The 20,000-nt window shown below is 51.3% G+C and overlaps 1 protein-coding gene across 1 annotated transcript in view; it reads left to right on the top strand.

The window, feature by feature from the left end:
* The window catches only part of LOC311242498 (uncharacterized protein), a gene marked incomplete at both ends in the record, with an annotated part of 157,585 nt that overhangs the window by 215 nt on the left and 137,370 nt on the right, over positions 1 to 20,000 (top strand). Inside the window, 3 exons of the mRNA XM_084331460.1 lie at positions 1 to 38; positions 1,196 to 1,267; positions 1,388 to 1,588. The exon at positions 1 to 38 is cut by the window's left edge and continues 215 nt beyond it. Coding sequence (XP_084187586.1) covers positions 1 to 38; positions 1,196 to 1,267; positions 1,388 to 1,588 — 311 coding nt within the window. The remainder of the gene's footprint in view (positions 39 to 1,195; positions 1,268 to 1,387; positions 1,589 to 20,000) is intronic.

Raw genomic sequence — 20,000 nt, forward strand, 5'->3', positions numbered from 1 at the left:
GAAGGAACTTCTGCTACTGCAGGCAGAGGTGCAGCTTGGTAAGCACAGACAGGAGTTGGCTTTGGAGGAACTTAAGCAAAGGACTGAGCTTGCCAAAGTAGAGGTGCAGAATAGAAAGCTAGATTTGGTCGGGGAGGGAAAGTGGCTCGGTTCCGATGTTACTGATGGTACTGGGGATCCGTCTCAGGGGGGTAAATTTGACGTTTTACGTGAACTGCGTTTGCTTCCTCAGTTTAATGAGAAGGACCCCGATGTTTTTTTTTCATTGTTTGAACGTTTGACAGATGCAAGGCACTGGAGTAGTGAGGATAGTTGTATGATGTTACAGTGTGTTCTCACTGGTAGAGCCCAGGAAGCATTGAGTCCCGCGGACTGTAAGGTTTATGTACGGGTGAAATCGGCAGTGCTTAAGGTGTACGAACTTGTACCTGAGGCGTACAGACAGCGGTTCCGTACGTGGAAGAAAAGGGACAAACAGTCTCATCTTGAATTTTCACGGGATTTGGGTACCCAGTTTACCCGTTGGTGTGTAGCGTCTGGTGTCGATACCTTTGAACAACTCTCTGATCTGCTGGTATTAGAACAGTTTAAAAACTCTGTTCCTGTAAATGTGGCAACTTACATTACACAGCAGGGAGCGGCGACGCCGGGGGAGGCAGCAGCGTTGGCAGATGAGTATATATTGATTCACAAGGGTAACTTCGGTGGTTTAGCTATAGAGAAGGCTCATAGCAGAGAGAATTTTTCTCCTCGTCCAAAGTTTGGATCAGAGAGAAGGGGTGATTGTGACACACGCTATAGACAGCCACCTGCATCTGACACACGGTATAGACAGCCACCTGCATCTGACACACGGTATAGACAGCCACCGGCGTCTGTCAAAACATGTAACTACTGTAAACGTTCTGGACATTGGAAGGATGAGTGCCCACTTCTTGGTTCGAGGGGTGGGTTTAAAGCGCAAGTAAAACCTGCTCTGCTGGCCAATTCCCTCACCCAAGGGATGGTGTCACCATCGGTACCGTCTGCTAAGACCATAGGACAGACATGCCTGGAAGAGTATGGTGCGTTTCTTTCTGATGGTTTTGTGTTTTTACAGGCCAGTGACGTTAGGGTGCCGGTCAAGATACTACGGGACACTGGCTCAATTGGTCTGTGTTCCCTGTTCCTGTGCATAACATTTCTCTTGTTTCAGGTTTGGGGAATGGTGATGTGCAGATAGGTGTGCGTGCTGAGTTGCCTGTTGATGGAGTGGACATCATTTTGGGTAACAATCTGGCCGGGGTACGAGTGTGGGCCGATGGGCCTCTCCCAAATGTAGTCACCCAAAAGTCACCTAGTCCAACTTTGTTAGACACCTCATCTGATGTTGTCATTGTGTATCCAGCCTGTGCCATTACACGTGCCATGACAGCGGCGGGTGACACACCGGGTGCTACCCAGGCGACAGGTGTTGAATCGGTTCATGTGGGTTTGATTCTGCCTGAGCAACTCCAGTCCATGTCGATGGCTGATTTGGTTGCAGAACAGGTGAATGATCCAGCTTTACGAGAGCTGTTTGAGAAAGCCGTGCCGTTTGAAGACATAGGTAGCTTAGGCGCAGGGATACTGTCTTCATGACGGTTTATTGTTTTGGAAGTGGGTACCGCATGGGGATGCTTTCGTGGGTGACCCCATTTTTCAGTTTGTGGTACCATGCAAGTTTCGTCCATTGGTGTTGCAGACTTGTCATGACAATGTGGCAGGGCATCAGGGAGTGAGAAAAACGTATGACCGTGCGCTGGCCCCGTTTAAAATGTGATATTTCCGCATATATCAAAACGTGTCACACGTGTGAGTTAACTGGGAAGCCGAGTCAAACCATCACACCGGCCCCGCTCTCTCCTATTCCTGCTGTTGATCAGCCATTTGAACATTTGATTATTGACTGTGTTGGACCATTGCTGCATTCCAAACAGGGACATTTGTATTTGCTTACGGTAATGTGTCAGGTGACCAGATACCCGGCAGCGTTTCCGCTTAGGTCGATAACGACGAAGTCTGTTGTTAAGGCGCTGACACAGTTCATTTCTGTGTTCGGGGTACCCAGGATCATTCAGAGTGATCAGGGTTCCAATTTAACCTCACACATGTTTGCCGCAGTTCTCCGGCAACTGCACATCAGGCACAACAAAGCGGCAGCGTATCATGCCCAGTCTCAGGGAGCTTTAAAGCGTTTTCATCAAACGTTGAAATCGTTGCTGCGCTCCTATTGTGTGGAGTTAGGGGGTGACTGGGAGGAGGGGCTGCCCTGGCTTATATTGGCCTCCAGAGAGGTAGTCCAGGAGAGCACGGGGTTTATCCCTAATGACCTGGTTTTTGGTCACAGAGTCCGTGGTCCCATGGCTGTGTTGAAGGACAGCTGGGACATGACAGAACCCCCCCGGAAATTGGTTGATTATTGTTAATGGTTTCAGACGCAGGTTGTTTTTGTCTGTTGAGTGTGCGAAGGAGAAGTTGGGGAGGTCTCAGGGAAAAATGAAATCCCTTTATGATCGTCGCACTGAGCTTAGGCAGTTTAAGGGTGGCGATCAAGTTTTGCTTTTACAGCCGGTAGTAACGTCTCCCTTTCAGGCAAAGTTCACGGGCCCTTACACTGTTGTGCGGCGGGTGTCTGACCTGAAATATGTTATTGCCAAAGGCAGGAGGGCAAATAGGGTATGTTGTAACTGAGGGGTACAATTCCCTGACTGTATTGATAAGTATGGTATCATTAAACCACTACCGATTATGTACTTTAACTACTGGCCACACAGTACATGATATAGATATGATGAACACTTTCCCACCATGAAACCAAGTCCACACAAATGTATAAATCGAATATTTTATATAGCAAAGGGTATATACAACGTTCACTTAATGACATTTATGATTTGAATGCACTTGTAAGGCAAATGAGTATTCGTAGGCAAATCAACATTGAATGTCCAATCTCTGGTTACGCAGGAAGCAAGTATACAACCTGGTTCTTTAGGGAACTATAGCGATGGTACTTAAATGATTATAGCTGGATACACTAAAGGGGGGTCCCGCTGGTTGTAAGTCAGTAGGGGGGGGGGGTTAGGAGAGCCGCTGGCGATATCCCATCTGGCCAACGATTTCTTGGGAGAATTCAGAGTGCTGAACACGGTGCCCACAGAACCTTGGTCCACAGATGAATACAGCTGGGCCCTCTTGTAGACGGTAGCTGCCGGTCCACAACGAAGAGACGTGAGGCGACCTCACTCGGGGTAGAGCGCCGTCTCACCTGGACTCCTCTCGGGGGGTAGTTCCAACACTCACCAGTGTTGGCTGTTATCCATGGCATAATCAAAGCACCCAAAGCAAGTAGATAATCCAAGCCGTGTAGGGCTCGCCGTCGTCCGGGTAAGGTAATCCAATGTGCAGGTCCACTCGTCCTGGCCCAGAACTCCTCGGATGAAAGCACCACACGTGGTCTGCCCAGCCTGGTTAAGACTCTAGATAACGTGAGGAAACGATGGGGGTACTGCTCACTTTATAACTCTAACGGAACGATGCACCATACATAATAGACTATTATTAACTTAATAGAAATACGTCCCACTCGACGGTATAGTGCCAAACTATGACAATTCAACTATTAATCCACACGATGTCTCAATGCCATTCTGAGGCCAAGTTGACCATACTGCACCACACGTGTATCGTGGGTGAGGCTTAACGTCTTGCCACTAGGTTGGAGGGTAAAGAACTAAGGGCTAAGGGACTAAAAGAAAGTTCTACTTTACTTGCGCCATATATATATGCGCTGTGAACAAATAGTACCATTCGTATTTCGGCAGACATATTCCTACGCGGAACCGGGGCTAGTAACGACATGTTCGTCGGCACGATTGAACTTGAACCAAGGGGCTTGGCTGCTGGCGCCAAGTTCTTGTCCAATGAGAGAATGAAACTATTATGGGCTGTTAGTAGACTAAAGGGATATTCAGTGTATATGTACAAGGAATATACAAGGGATATCAAACGATATACAAATACTATTAAATATATATCCATAAATAAATATATATATTCGGTTTAATCTGATCCTTCACAACAGCCGCCCCCTAATTAGTCCCACCTAATTAGCTAAGCAGAGACAGATTAACCGCACTGTCTACCACTCAAGGTCCGCTGTAAGGGTCAGTCAACTCACAAAGTCGTGGGGTCATGGTCGTCATCGATAGTGTCTGGGAGTCTGGGCAGTTCTATTAGCCTCGCCACGGGTCGTGTGTAAGTTCGCCCTTGGACGAGCACCTCAGCTGCTCGGACCTTGCCATCGGCACCGGTTATCACTTTGCTTACGCGGCCAGCCGGCCACATAGCTCTGGGTAGTGACTGGTCGATAATCATGACGACTGTTCCTTCTGTCAAATTGTCTCTCTCTTTTACCCACTTCTGGCGGGTCTGTAGAGACGGTAGGTAGTGGAGTAGAAAGCTGTTCCAAAACTTGTCAGCTAGTACTTGACTGTACCTCCACATTCTTCGGCCGTTCGCTTCTTCAGGCCTGTACATTGTCTGGGGTAGCGCGGGGTCCAGCCGCCCCATCAAGAGTGTGTTGGGGGTGACTGGGTCGACATCTGCTACATCACTGGAGACGTAGCCGAGGGGCTTGGAGTTCAATACTCCCTCGATCTCCGTGAGGACTGTCATTAGGACTTCTTCCGCCACAGTCTGGGCCCCAAGCACGGCGTACAGGGCTGTCTTTATAGAACGTACTTCTCGTTCCCAGGTTCCACCGAAGTGGGGTGCGTTCGGGGGATTAAACTGGAAGTCAATCTGGGATGGAGCGAGGTGGGTCTTAAGTTCTGGGCCCATAGCTTGGAAGCTCTCTCTCAGCTCTCTTTCTCTGCCTTTGAAGTGTGTCCCGTGATCAGACAACAATGTAGACGGTTTTCCTTTCCGTGATGTGAATCTTCGGAAGGCCATAAGGAATGAGTCTGTGCTCAAGGTTGGAAGGAGTTCGATATGTATCGCTCTGGTGGTCATGCATTTGAATACAATACCCCACCGCTTCTCGGTTCCTCTTCCTTTCTTTATATACAACGGGCCAAAACAGTCCATGCCTGTGGAGTGGAATGGCTTGTCGCCGAGTCGGAGGCGACAGGGAGGTAGGTCAGCCATCCGGGGTATGCTGGGCTGCGCGCGCCACTTTCGGCAGTCTAGACAGGTTCGCTGGAAGCGTCGCACTGCTTCTCTTCCTTGAAGTATCCAATAGCGACGTCTGATCTCCGCGAAGACTCTCTCTGCTCCTGCGTGGTGTACATCCTCGTCGTATTTCTTTATGATCAGCTCTGTGACCTTGTGTCGGCTGTTCAAGACTATCGGGTACTTAACGTCATCCGGTAGATTGGGGGCTCTCCGCAGACGACCACCCACTCTGATGAGATTATGGTCACTCTCGGGTGCCAGGTGGAGCAGTCTGCTGTCTGATGGGACGGGCTTTCCTCCCTATAGACAGTCTAGCTCATCGGGGAACGAGTCTCTCTGGGCTCGTTGTAGTAGAAGAAGTTCTGCTTCTTCGTAGTCAGCTGCTGAAATGTCGGCAGTGGGCTGAATCTCTGGGTGGTGCCACAGGAATGTCTTTAGCTGCGCACTCTGTAGGGTAATGCAATCATCTATGTTGGGGTCTGTGGAGGCGACTGTGCTCAGTCCACAGAACATAGGTTTCTTGTTCTCAGCCTCCTCTTTACTCGCTTCCCGTGGGGTGGGCGTAGGCCACTCTTCTTCCAGGAGCTTGAGGAACTCTGGTCCGTCACTGTAGATGTTGTGACGGGTGAGGTCATCTAGGGACATTCCCCGGGTGATGACGTCAGCTGGGTTGTGTTTGGTGTCCACATACCGCCAGCTCGCTGTTTCTGTTAACTCTTGAATCTCGATGACTCTGACTCCCACGAAGACTTTGTATCTGCATGAATCAGACTTGATCCATGTGAGTACTGTCGTGGAATCTGACCACAAGATTGTTCTGTGCACCGGAATGGTGAGTTCACGTTGGATTAACGTGGCTAGATGCGCTCCTGCTAGGGCTGCGCAGAGCTCTAGACGCGGGATAGATTGTTGCTTTCGTGGGGCTATTCTTGAGCGAGCCAGGATGAAAGCGGTGTGTATCTCTCCTCCCTTCTCTTGGGCACGCAAGTAGGCCACTGATCCATAGGCTACTTCGGAGGCGTCGCTGAAGACGTGTAGATCCATCTTGCATGTCTCTGGCCTCACTGTGGGTGGGAAGTAGCTGCGGCGTATATTGACGCCTGGGAGTGAGCGGAGTTCCGTCTCCCACTCTCTCCATGTGGAGGCAAGGGGTGCGGGTATTGGGTCGTCCCAGCCCTGGTCCTTGTCCCATAGTGCTCGTACAATCATCTTTGCCCTGGTGGTGTAAGGTAGAATACATCCCAACGGGTCATATTGTCTGGCGAGTGTTCTGTACACACTCCGTCTGGTGGTCGGTATCGCCGTCGACCTTCCCTGCTCCGTGGTCAGGGGTTTGTGTCTATAGTGGAGCGAGTCTGTTTTGAAGCGCCAGACTAATCCTAGTGTCATTTCTTGGGCTTCTCCTGGGATGGTCGCCATCCAGGTCTCGCTGCTGGCAGCCTTGTCCGCGGGGGAGAGGCTGGCCCACTGCCTGAGATCAAAGCCGCCTTTGATCAGGGAGGCGCGTAGCTTGAGTAGGAGAACCTCGGCTTCTTCTTGAGTCGAAACGCTTTGTAAACAGTTGTCCACGTAGAAACTGTTCTTCACACTGTGTCGGACCTCTTCATCTGCTGCTGGGTCCTCTGCGACGTGTTTCTGTAGTGCAAATGTAGCACAGCACGGGCTGCATGTGGTTCCGAAGGGGAGGACTTCCCACTGGTAGATGGCTGGGTGCTCATCTCCGATCCTCTCTCTCCATAGGAACCGCAGCAGGGGCTTGTCCTCCTCCACTAGTCTCACCTGCAGGAACATCCCTTTGATATCCCCGCTGATAGCCACCTTGTCCTGGCGGAAGCGTAGTAGCACGCCTAGTAGAGAGGGGCCGAGTGTGGGGCCGGGCAAGAGCTCTTTATTCAGATTTTGGGATCCGATCTGGTAGCTGCAGTTAAACACAATGCGATCCTTGCCGTTGTGGTGGACCTTGTGGTGCGGCACGTACCATGATTCGGTCGTCTGATCGGCCTCTTTAATGTCAATCTTTGTCACGTGTCCCGCTGTGATTAGCTTCTCAATCTCAGCGCGGTACACACTCTCTTGAGCGGGGTCTTTGGCTAGGCGCCGCTCTGTGTTCAATAGATACCGCTCCGTAGCGTCTTTCTTTGCGTGAAAGGTGGGCATTCCCTCTCGCCTCAGGAGTGGAGTTGCGTATCTCATCACTCCGCCGACTGTGACTCTCTTTGTCCCTTGCTCGACGAGGTTTATGGCGTAAATGTCTTCTTTAGAACGAATGTCTTTCTTTTCGTTCTTAAAGGGCATTGTCTCTAGTGTCCATAGCCTCTCGACATGCTGCAGGAGAGTGGTGTCTTCTTCTGTCACTCTGGAGTGGAGGCAGCTAGTGGCTGCTGTTCGGTTGAGAGATTTAGCGAGGGGGCCTTGTAGTGTCCATCCTAGGCGGGTCTCGACTGCTGCAGGACAGCCTCTGGGTCCTGTATGGACCCGGTCTATCGGGACTATGAGGTCTGCATGGTCGGAGCCTATCAGCAGGGTCGGGGTGGCGCCGTCTATGAGCGGGATAGGTAGTTGACGCAGGTGCACATATTTATCCATCAGTTTGGCGATGGGGTAGGTGTACTGTGATAGTCCTATTTCTTGGCTGGTGAAAGCATTTGTAATCCTATACCGTCTCTCTGGCTGCCCACTTGCTGCGATAGTGAAGGAGACATTCTCGCCTTTTATCGTCTTTAAATCTCTTCTTATTGTCCGAATCGTCATTTGGTTCTCGCTCCCCCGCAGTCCCAGCTGGGCCGCAGCGGACGCGAGCAGAAGGGTCTTCTCTGACCCGTCATCAAGGACGGCGTAAGTGTCCATGACTTTATCTTGGTAGCTCAATGTTACACGGACTACCTTTAAGAGCACTTGGGCGCCGCTGCTGCTGGCGGGGTCAATGTACATGACACTTGCCTTGGTGCTGCTCGATGGTGCAGGTGCAGGCTTTCTTCTGTTACTGTCGTGTAGGACATCTAGGTGGGCTCCGTCACACCGACTGCACCTCTTCTTTAGGCGGCACTCGGCTGCCATGTGACTGCGCGCACATCGGTAACAGCGCCTGTTGGACTTTATCCATTGACTCACTTCTTCTGCATTCATCTTTGTGAACAGGTCACATTGTGACAGCCAGTGTTCCTTCTCGCAGTACGGGCACACCATCTTCCACTTCTCTTTTCTCGAGGGGGTACTGTGGTTCTTACTGCTCGGTACTGATTCTGATTGGTGCATGACAGTCACCGATCTTCTTCCATCGTTTATTCTCCTGGGTCCCTCTCTGGAGCTTGGTGTGCTCCGCACGAACGTATCCAGTCGTAAGCTGCTGACTTCTCTCGCCAGGAAGTCGGCTAGATCGAGGAGGGATGGTTCGGGACCGTTAGGATCACGGTGGTCTCTCTGCCGCCTGAAGCGCTCTTGTCTGGCGGGTGGCAGCTTCTCTAAAATCCTCTCGACGTTAGAGTTGGCGTATAGCTCGTGCATACCCTTTTCTCGTTGCGCTCCCAGCATCCCTGCTGCACTTTTATAGACAGGTCGTCTAATGAGCGATTGTCTGTTGCTGGGGGTAGGCGGTCAATATGCCTTATCTCTTGGATTACGTAATCCCATATACGTCCATATCTCTGGTCCAGCGCTGCTAGAGCCGCGGTGTATGGGGTCGTAGAGGTGGCATAGGCTAGCGCTATATTGTGCGCTCGAGGTACTTTCAGGTGCTTCAGTAATATTGCATACTTGTGGCGTTCATCAGCGACATCCACCATCATTGTCTCTAAGCACATCCGGAGCTCCGTGTACTGTGCTCGATTCTCATAGGTGAAGTCTGGAAACGTCGGTGTGGCAATGTATGACGCCGTGGATGGCTGATACATCGGCGAGCGTTGGGGGAGAGGCCTCCTAGGCGAGTCTCCTCTTGCGCCTCTCTGTGGGCTGGTACCGGCAGGGTACCATGGCCCGCTGGTCCAGGTGCTATTCCTCGGGGCTGGTCGTGCGTCATGCTCACCCGTGAATAGAGTCGGGGGTCTGTAGCGCAGCGCCGCGGGGGTATAGCCTGGGCTGTACTGGACCTCCTGGTCCGGTGGAGTACTGTGCTGTCGTCGGGCTTGGTTCTCCTCCTCTCCCTCTTCTTCTTCTATCAGGTCCTCTAGATCCTGTAGTCGTTTATTTAGCTTCTCCGCAGTGTATGCCGCTCCTTCCTTGTAGCTGGGTCTCGCTTGGACCGGTCTGGGAAGGGGGTCTGCGGGGGGTATAGGCTTGGTCTGTTGGTCAAGTTCAGGGTCGCTTGCTCGGTTAGGGGATGCTGCCCTTGACTGTTGTCTCGACGAGTTCCTTGAACCCCTGGCGGAGGGAGAGGGTGTTGCCTTGAGGATCAGCTGCTCCATTAGCTGCGCTTGTAGTCTGTCGCGCTCAGCTTCGCGTTTGGTGAGATCTGCTTCTCTTTGGGCACCGGCAGCGGCGCGCTGGGCGTCGGCCCGGTCTCTTGCCATATTCTCTTCCGTCTGAAGGCGTCTCATCTCCAGGCGTATGCGCTCTTCTTCGCTCCGTTGCTGTGTCTGGAGTCGATCGCGTTCACCCTGAAGTCGATCGCGTTCACCCTGAAGTCGATCGCGTTCGGTAGAGGCTGTCAGGCTGGCGAGGAACGCCTGTGATAGCATCCTCTCCGCTTCGCTGGGGGAAGACGGTTGTAGAGGTGAGCCGCTCCTGGCGGTACTCGTTGGGGAGTCCCGGAGCTCTATTTCCTCGGCGCTCTCCTCCTCTTCTTCTGTGCAGAGTTCTCTCTCTGTAGGGTTGTCTTCCTCCCGGGGCTGGTCGGGGACTACTTCTTCGGTATTGGCGGGGGGTAAAGGCATGTCAGCTCCCTCCTGGTCCCCACCGTGAGCTTGGTCAGTTACATTAGAACCCACTAGGGCCTCTGTGGTCGGGGTAACCTGGTCGTTAAGGTCAGACATAATTTTACTTTCTACTTTTACCGCGTTTACCGTTTGTCGAAGGCTAGGTAGTTGACTGACAGCGTAATCCTCTAAGTACTGAGGTGTCTGTCGTCTGCGCCGCGGGCGTTCTACGTTAGGAGGACCGTTTCGTGGAGTGTTCATCATAGGCCATTTCAATATTAATAACACTATATTAATATTACACTAGTTACCCTCCGGCTTGAAGGACCATTTGTAACTGAGGGGTACAATTCCCTGACTGTATTGATAAGTATGGTATCATTAAACCACTACCGATTATGTACTTTAACTACTGGCCACACAGTACATGATATAGATATGATGAACACTTTCCCACCATGAAACCAAGTCCACACAAATGTATAAATCGAATATTTTATATAGCAAAGGGTATATACAACGTTCACTTAATGACATTTATGATTTGAATGCACTTGTAAGGCAAATGAGTATTCGTAGGCAAATCAACATTGAATGTCCAATCTCTGGTTACGCAGGAAGCAAGTATACAACCTGGTTCTTTAGGGAACTATAGCGATGGTACTTAAATGATTATAGCTGGATACACTAAAGGGGGGTCCCGCTGGTTGTAAGTCAGTAGGGGGGGGGGGTTAGGAGAGCCGCTGGCGATATCCCATCTGGCCAATGATTTCTTGGGAGAATTCAGAGTGCTGAACACGGTGCCCACAGAACCTTGGTCCACAGATGAATACAGCTGGGCCCTCTTGTAGACGGTAGCTGCCGGTCCACAACGAAGAGACGTGAGGCGACCTCACTCGGGGTAGAGCACCGTCTCACCTGGACTCCTCTCGGGGGGTAGTTCCAACACTCACCAGTGTTGGCTGTTATCCATGGCATAATCAAAGCACCCAAAGCAAGTAGATAATCCAAGCCGTGTAGGGCTCGCCGTCGTCCGGGTAAGGTAATCCAATGTGCAGGTCCACTCGTCCTGGCCCAGAACTCCTCGGATGAAAGCACCACACGTGGTCTGCCCAGCCTGGTTAAGACTCTAGATAACGCGAGGAAACGATGGGGGTACTGCTCACTTTATAACTCTAACCGAACGATGCACCATACATAATAGACTATTATTAACTTAATAGAAATACGTCCCACTCGACGGTATAGTGCCAAACTATGACAATTCAACTATTAATCCACACGATGTCTCAATGCCATTCTGAGGCCAAGTTGACCATACTGCACCACACGTGTATCGTGGGTGAGGCTTAACGTCTTGCCACTAGGTTGGAGGGTAAAGAACTAAGGGCTAAGGGACTAAAAGAAAGTTCTACTTTACTTGCGCCATATATATATGCGCTGTGAACAAATAGTACCATTCGTATTTCGGCAGACGTATTCCTACGCGGAACCGGGGCTAGTAACGACATGTTCGTCGGCACGATTGAACTTGAACCAAGGGGCTTGGCTGCTGGCGCCAAGTTCTTGTCCAATGAGAGAATGAAACTATTATGGGCTGTTAGTAGACTAAAGGGATATTCAGTGTATATGTACAAGGAATATACAAGGGATATCAAACGATATACAAATACTATTAAATATATATCCATAAATAAATATATATATTCGGTTTAATCTGATCCTTCACAACAGTATGTCATATGAACCTTTTAAAACCCTACTACTCTGGCCATCCTGAAAGGGCGGAGAATAATGGGGAGAATAATGGGGAGACTGAGAAGGTTTCTCTTTGTACCACTACAGTGGACAGGTCCACCTCTCCAGTAGCCGGCCCTGAGGAAGGAGTAAACCCGGATGTGGTGTTGCAAGGGCGGGAAAGTTGGATGTGATTTTGGCAGATTTGGATGACTCGAAGCGCGTTGAGTTAATAGCTCTGATTAACCGTTATCCTGCTTTATTTTCAGATGTACCCTCACGCACACATCTAATTGAACATGATGTGGATGTGGGCGAGGCAGCCCCAATAAAGCAGCGCTTCTATCGTGTCTCACCCGAGAAACACAAGCATTTGGACAATGAGGTTCAGTATATGTTGAACAACCAAATTGCCGAATCATGTTCGTCAAGTTGGGCGTCGCCTTGCCTGTTGGTCGGTAAACCCGACGGAACCTACAGTATAGACCGTGTACTGACTTTCGTAAAGTGAATAACGTTACCAAACCAGATGTGTTTCCTCTTCCCCGCATGGAAGACTGTGTAGATCAGGTGGGATCGGCTACTTACGTGAGTAAGTTTGACCTTTTAAAAGGTTATTGGCAAGTCCCGCTGTCTAAGCGTGGCCAGGAGGTTTGCGCTTTTATCACTCCCTCTGGGTTGTACAAATACTTAGTTATGCCGTTTGGTCTTCGAAACTTATGAACAAAGTAGTGGCTGGTCTGGATGGGTGTGCCGTCTACCTGGATGATGTAGTGATCTACAGCGACACATGGTCTGAACACCTTCAGCGTATCCGGGCACTATTCAAAAAATTGGTCTGGGCACGGTTGACTATTAACTTGGCCAAATGTGAATTTGTAAGAGCCACTGTCACCTATTTAGGAAAGGTGGTCGGTCAGGGCAGCATGCGCATGGTTCAGGATAAAGTTGTGGCTATTGTAAATTATCCCCCTCCAACGACAAAAAAGGATTTGATGCGTTTTCTGGGTTTGGTGGGTTATTATCTGAGTTTTTGTCGCAACTTCTCGTCCGTAGTAGAGCCGTTGACAAACTTGTTGAGGAAGGACTCCACGTATGTCTGGTCAGGCAGATGCCAAGTGGCATTTGAAAGTGTGAAGGCCCTATTGTGCTCTGAACCTGTGTTAACTGCTCCACGTTTAAATGACTCCTTTTCATTACAGGTGGATGCTTCCAATGTGGGGGCAGGGGCAGTCCTCCTGCAGGCGGATGTGCATGGGGTGGATAAATCGGTGGCCTTCTTCTCGAGGAAATTTAACACCTACCAACTTAACTACTCAGTTATCGAGAAGGAGGCGTTATCACTGATTTGGGAACTCCAACATTTTGACGTGTATCTGGGGTCAGGGTTGACTCCCCTGGTGGCATACACGGATCATAATCCTTTGACCTTTTTAAAGTCCCTCCAAAATCCCAACCAGAGATTGATGAGGTGGGCTTTGTTTTTACAGCCCTATTCTTTGGACATTCGTCACATTAAAGGGTCTCAGAATGTGATTGCGGACGCATTGTCCCGCATACCCTAAGTTGGTCCCATGGGGATACTTTGATTTGCCTCTCTCTATCTGTTCCCCAATCCCTACTGTCTCCTGCTCTCTTAAATTGCTTCTTAGGGCCCTATGTTGCTGAGAGCGGAGGCAGGATGGTGAGGGGAATGGGTGAAGGGTAAAACAATGTTTATTTTGATTTGAATATAGGGGACGAAATATTGTGTTACTTGAGTTTATGTATTGATTTAGTTTGGTTAGTCACTTATAAATAAAAATGTAATTTGTTAATAGGGAAGAACCCTTTTCTTTAGGGGGAGGGTGTGACGACCCCCACCCTACCGCGTCTCTACTTTTCATAGATCCATTTCTGCAGACCCCTCTCTGATTGGTTGAGCCCATTTCTGCAGACCCCTCTCTGATTGGTTGAGCGAAGCCCCTCTCTGATTGGTTGAGCGAAGCCCCTCTCTGATGGCAAAAGGCGGATGTAATGTTATCATATCAAGAAGATAAAAAGAAATGTACTACCAGATTCGCATATAACGTTATTTTGCGTGACTCCCCACTTACTGTAACTGTACCATGTTCTACATATAACGATAGGTTATATAGATAACCTAGTTATATTAGTATTGGCTGAGCGTCCCGCTCTGAGCCTTATGAGATATCCTTATCTCCTATGATACCTATTGTATCTCCCACGAACAAAAACACATGCACCCCACCTGTATGGGGCCCCGCCCCCATGGTGGCACCGCCCATATAGCAGTGACTCTAGTCACCAAACACCCTTCCTCGCCAAAACCCGTCCCAGGAAAAGATCCCTCAAGAGGGAACTCAGGGCCGCGCAGAGCGGGACGCTCAGCCAATACTAATATAACTAGGTTATCTACATAACCTATCGTTATATATCGTATTTGCTTCGCGTCCCGCTCTGAGCCTTATGAGATAATGGGGAAGAGCGGACGCGAGGCCCGACAAATGTACCCCCTGAGGACCCGTAAGCCCACATCAAGGGGTGCGGGGAGCCCTGTCACCCCATCCTTCCTAATGAAGGGGGGGCGCAGTCAACTCCACCTGAATGCGAACAAGAGGGAACTAGAACCCCTTGAACACACCGTACAGGCGGAACCACGTGTGACCCAACACACTGTGGCCCATACCCATACACTCCTGCTACCCGACCAAAGGACGGGAAGCAGGAAAGGCCACAGACCCCAGAACCGCCTGGGAGACAGAACCCCCGGTCATGTCCATGAGGTAAAACCTTACAAAGGGGCCCGGGGAGGACCATGAAGCTGCAGCACAGATGTCCTCCACCGAGGCCCCACCCAGGAGAGCGGCAGAAGCAGCCACCCCACGAGTGGAGTGCGCCCTGACGCCCCCAGGGGGATCCTGCCCAGCCAACGTGTAGCAGAGGGTAATGCCCTCGCACAACCAATGGGACAGGCGCTGCTCCGACAGTGCCTTACCAGCACGAGCCCCACCGTAACAGACAAAGCTGGTCGGTAACCCTGAAGTCCTGAGTACGGCTGAGGTAAATCCCCAAGCACGGACTGGACATGACAGGTGAAGGCCCGCATCTAACTCACTAGTGTGAGGAGGAGGACGAAACGCCTGAACCACAATATCCCGGGAGCGGAAGGAACTCCGGATATTCTTAGGCACGAAAGCAGGATTAGGTCGCAGAGTGACACCGCAATCGGTCCGAAAAGACAGGCACTCTGGACGTACCGAGAGAGCACAGAGCTCACCTACGCGTTTAGCGGAAGTGACAGCCAGTAGGAACGCGGTCTTGAAGGACAGCTGTCCCAACGGCGCCTGCTCGAGCGGCTCAAACGGGGCCAAGGACAACCGACCGAGGACCAATTGAAGATCCCAAGTCGGAGCCAAGGAGCGTTGCACCGGCTTAACGCGTCGAGCGCCAAGCAGGAAACGCTTCACAAGAGGGTGGCTGAACAAGACATCCCCTCAAACCCCTCATGATAGGAGGATATAGCTGCTGCATATACCCTCACCGTCGAAGCCGACAGTCTATCAAGGAGAGACTGGAGGTAACTAAGGACAGCATCCAGGGGGCAGGAGACTGAGTCCCGGCCCCCCGCCTTACACCACACTTGGAACATACGTCATCTGCACGCGTAAGCGCGACAGTGGAGGGAGCATGCGCATTCCAGATGGTAACACCATCAGGATCAAGAACCTGCGCCCCTCAACGTACCCGTCCCAACAACTGACCTAACAGATGTATGGGGAAGAATCCCTGGCGGCACGGCATCGGTCCCAGACCTGCCTGGCCATGTCCAGACGTAATCCTCACCCGTCAGGATGAGGACCGCCCCGCGACAGAACCTCTGCACCCACATTCTCCCTGCCGGGGATGTGGGGAGCCCTCAGGCCGCGCAGATGGAGGACGCCCATAGCCAGCCGCCCGCCGCCTGGTGCAGACAGGGGGAGCGTACTCCTCCCTGTCTGTCGATACACGACACTGACGTCGTATCGTCCGTCCTGATCAACACCATTTGTGGACCAGAAGGACCGCTTTCAACACCAACACATTGAACGTAGCGCAGACCGGGCAGCATGGTTTGCCAGCTGCCCCCTACTGCGTTGGCCCGACGCGTCACCAGCGAGGGAGGCGTCGGTGAAAACGCGACGTGAGACAGCGCCGTAACCGTCCTAGGACGGAACCTCCCAAGCGTGTTGACAACACGCTCTGAGATGGATGCCCATAGCCCTCCAACCGTTGACTGGGAAGAGGAGTACTCTACATCCAGTCTACAGCAACCCCAGGCTGGTAGAGACCTGCCTGGTACGAGACCTGACGATCCACCTTGACCGCGAAGGACCAGAACGTCATCAGGGCAGAACACTCCGTAACCCCGGACGACGCAGAGGCCCCAGTGCGGCCTCCACGCACTTGGTGAAGATGCGGGGAGCCAGAGAAATCCGAACGGCAGCCTCTGGTACTCATACGCTAACCCTGCAAAGGAAGCGTAGGTAAGCCCTAGGATGGAAGATCGGGGATGCGCATACGCGTCCTACAGGTCTATGGAGGAGAACCAGACCCCCACCTGACAGTGTTCAACAGGTAGGAGACGATCCAAAAAATGCTGAACCTTCCCATGGGACAGGTCCAGCCTGGGTCTTACACCCCTCCCTCCCGACTTCTCGGGCAGAGAACACCGGGAGGAGAACGCCACGACGATGGCTTGCTTCGTCCACAGAGATTGGATCTCTGTGGACCCTGCTGGAGACCCTGACAATAGGGTCTGTACCAAACCTGAAAACGGATGGGGTTGTGTAAACACAAGTCCCCGCCTCAGCGTTCTCTCCATCCACCTCGACATATGGTACTGCCGTAGTTATATGTGACGACACTCCCAACGAACCCGCCGTCACGTGGCGCAGGTCCGCCAGGAACTGTAGATAGTTGGCCTGGTCCCCCCGCTGTGCGTAGCCAAAACCTGGAACCGTGCGAGGAGCGCGTTCCGTGTCGGAACACCTGACCCTGACACCACCCACGAGGCAATCGCACCCAAGGGGGAACCCCGACAGAAAGGGCCGGTCTGATACGGGGGGCTTCCGATGAAAAAAAAAAAAACTCCACTGAACACCCCTCCAGAACATGCTGAAGGAGTTGTTCTGCAGCCGGACATGCAAGGTGTAAGGCCCCCATGGGTTCCTACACACCGTAGCCCTGCAGTGATATTACTACCACCCCAAATCATGTGAGCTGCGACCACTTGCCAATATTTCAGGAGTGGGAGGCACCAACATGATACCTGGCCTGGCGAAGGCGAGGCCGGGGAAGCCCGCACTGTGTGCCTCAAAAGGTTTCGAGCCCCCCTGCTGACAACACTTAAGTTGACAGACGTAACGCCAGGCTCAACCAACACAGTTCAAGGTGTGGGAGCCGCTTGACAGCACAACATTCTCACGGACAGACCCAGGCTCAGCCATCAACTGGGTGTCAGCCCCTGTCCCCATGAGAAGCGAAAAGGGGGGCCGCCCGCGCATCAACGAAGGCACGCGGCCCGCAGCCAAAGGAAACAATCAGAGCCCACTTCTTCCGCTGGTGTTGGGGAAGGGAGTGATCGGAGAGCGGGCTGCTCGCGGCAGGACGGTGACGGCTTGTTTGTTCAAGCCGAACCCATCCTACATGGCCGATCCCTCGGCCGCCAAGGCTGTCGGCCTTGTGGACACCTGTCGAATCAACGCCCAGGATACCTCTGGCGGGGGAAAACATGGCCGCCTGTCGAGGGCCTCGTCATCGCCGCTGACAAGGCCGTGCTCTCTCTTCTTCTGGCTGCGCGGTGTGAGGCGGTGTAGGGCCTAGGACAATACCGCCCGCGCTCCAGCAGAAGACCAAAATCCCCTGCGGAGAGGGGAACCCCGAGCGGTTATAGCTTGCGGCTGGGTCAAAGCCAATAACGTCAACAACCTCGCGATGTGTCGACGTCGGCTGGCCCTCAAGGCCCCTCCACCAGACACAATTTTTTTTAATAGAAAAAAACAGCAATTCGAACACAGTTCTAATCGTTGCCAATTCCATACCGTGGCGGTACAAGCCTTAACAGCCCACCAGCCACTCGCCAGGCCGACCCACCCATGGTGTCGGCCGGGCGGGGCATTGTTTCAATATGTCAAAAACAAAGGACTGATGTTAACACGGAGCACCAGTGGTGATTGCAAACAGCAACCTCCACTGTGGTGTGCACCATGAAAGGGTTAAATGAATAAAAGAGCTAAACCACAAAATACTGTAGAATGAGCAAACCCATACACACAAAGTTAAGGGGAGACGGACCAGAGCAAACTAGTCCCGCCTTCATTCAAAATATTCACAACAGGACACCAGTCCTAGTTTAGCCCATTTACCAAAAAAGGTAAACAAAGCCCCCCCCCGCACTACTCCCCCAGTATACCGATTGACCGTCAGTATGAATGGTTGAGAGGAGAGAAAACTGTACCAAGACAGACCTTCTCATAGCAGAGTGACAAAACGAAACAATAGCCCACTACACAGGGCCGCCTCAGGGGGTGGGGGCCTCGCGTCTAAATACGCACAGGGCCTCACATTCCTCCCAGGCGGCCCTGCCCTTATACTACTGCAGCCTAGCGCGGGGCGATGTGGGACCCAGAACAACAATTGCCTGCGCACAGACACGCAACATGTTTACCATGTCGGCTGGACCCATAGCCCCACTACCCGACGCCAACCCAGATGGGAACACCGTTCAACAAACCCCGCCGGAACACAAGGTAACATACCTGGCTAGGAAACCTAGCCACGGCCTACCCTGTTGTCAACCCATTTACCCGAAAAAAGGTAAATAGGACTCAGCAAAAAAAAACACAACAGCTACCGACTGACCTTCATTGATGAACCGGGCAAGAGGAGGGAGAGTGACAACATCTCACGGCAGAGACATTAGAACAGCGTAGCAATTAGCAGTAGTAATAGCATGCGGCATTAGCGATAGCATGTAGCATAGCATTAGATGTTTTAGTAGCACGCCCAAGACAGCTTGGAAACCGTTCCCTGCAGTGAACGTTCACCAAACCATCCTGCCCCCGGCGCCAACACACAACATGGTTGTGTAACAAAACAAACCAGCATTACTAACACTAATACCCATGCCTGAAGACACAGGGCCTACCTGAGTACAAGCTGGCCCGACAGCCAGTCTTGTACAGCTGAACCTCGATGTGCTGTCATCAAACGAGGAACATCAACATAGGCCCGTCGTGTCGCCGAAAACATGCGTCGAAGATGCCAGGGGCCAGCAACCTCCGGTAAGCTTTCAACCATTATGACTCTGATCTTTTCATCCTGCTAGTTATCGTATGGTGCACGCATCCATTACGCTGGGACGAAAATAGAGGAAGGGTGTTTGGTGACTAGAGTCACTGCTATATGGGCGGTGCCACCATGGGGGCGGGCCCCATACAGGTGGGGTGCATGTGTTTTTGTTCATGGGAGATACAATAGGTATCATAGGAGATAAGGATATCTCATAAGGCTCAGAGCGGGACGCGAAGCAAATACGATATACAGTATAACCTCATCTCATGCACCTTGTTGTGTATCCTGTTTCATTTTCCTCATTATTATATTCAGAGTTAATTATATTGTTTACACTGTCTTTCTTCTATTATAACCCTGCCCATTTGATGTTCCCAAATCATATTCAGAAAGTATCACAGAGACTTCTATTGACCAAGGAATTAGTTATTATTAGTAAGACACAACATTTCCGTAGCAATCCGACATTGACCACCAGACTCTTTCTCTTAAGGCATTAACTGGGTTAATTAATATAAATGTTATATTGTAACTGTCTAGTTACACATTGGTTTCGAAACATGTATGTTCCAGGCTGCAATTAACTTTGGTCTTTAACTGAGAGAGCTCTGGTCAGCGAAGCCGGCGATGCGAGCAATTATTATTGGTTTTTAATGACAAACCAATTACATAATCCAACATATGTGTAAAGGCACACACAACATATTCCAGTTAACGGTATATTTTTTTAATGATTCGTTATGGCGTAATCAATACTTCCATGCGTATAAATTGCATTCGCGACCTCTATGTTTTGGGGGTATTCATCAGAAAACTCGGATCCGGGATTCGGCTCCCATCCGTCGGGCAAGAACTGTGGGTTTTCAGCCTCTCTCTCTGGAG

The sequence above is a fragment of the Notolepis coatsorum genome, assembly GCF_963971535.1.
Source record: "Notolepis coatsorum genome assembly, chromosome: 1".
NCBI classification, from domain to species: domain Eukaryota; kingdom Metazoa; phylum Chordata; class Actinopteri; order Aulopiformes; family Paralepididae; genus Notolepis; species Notolepis coatsorum.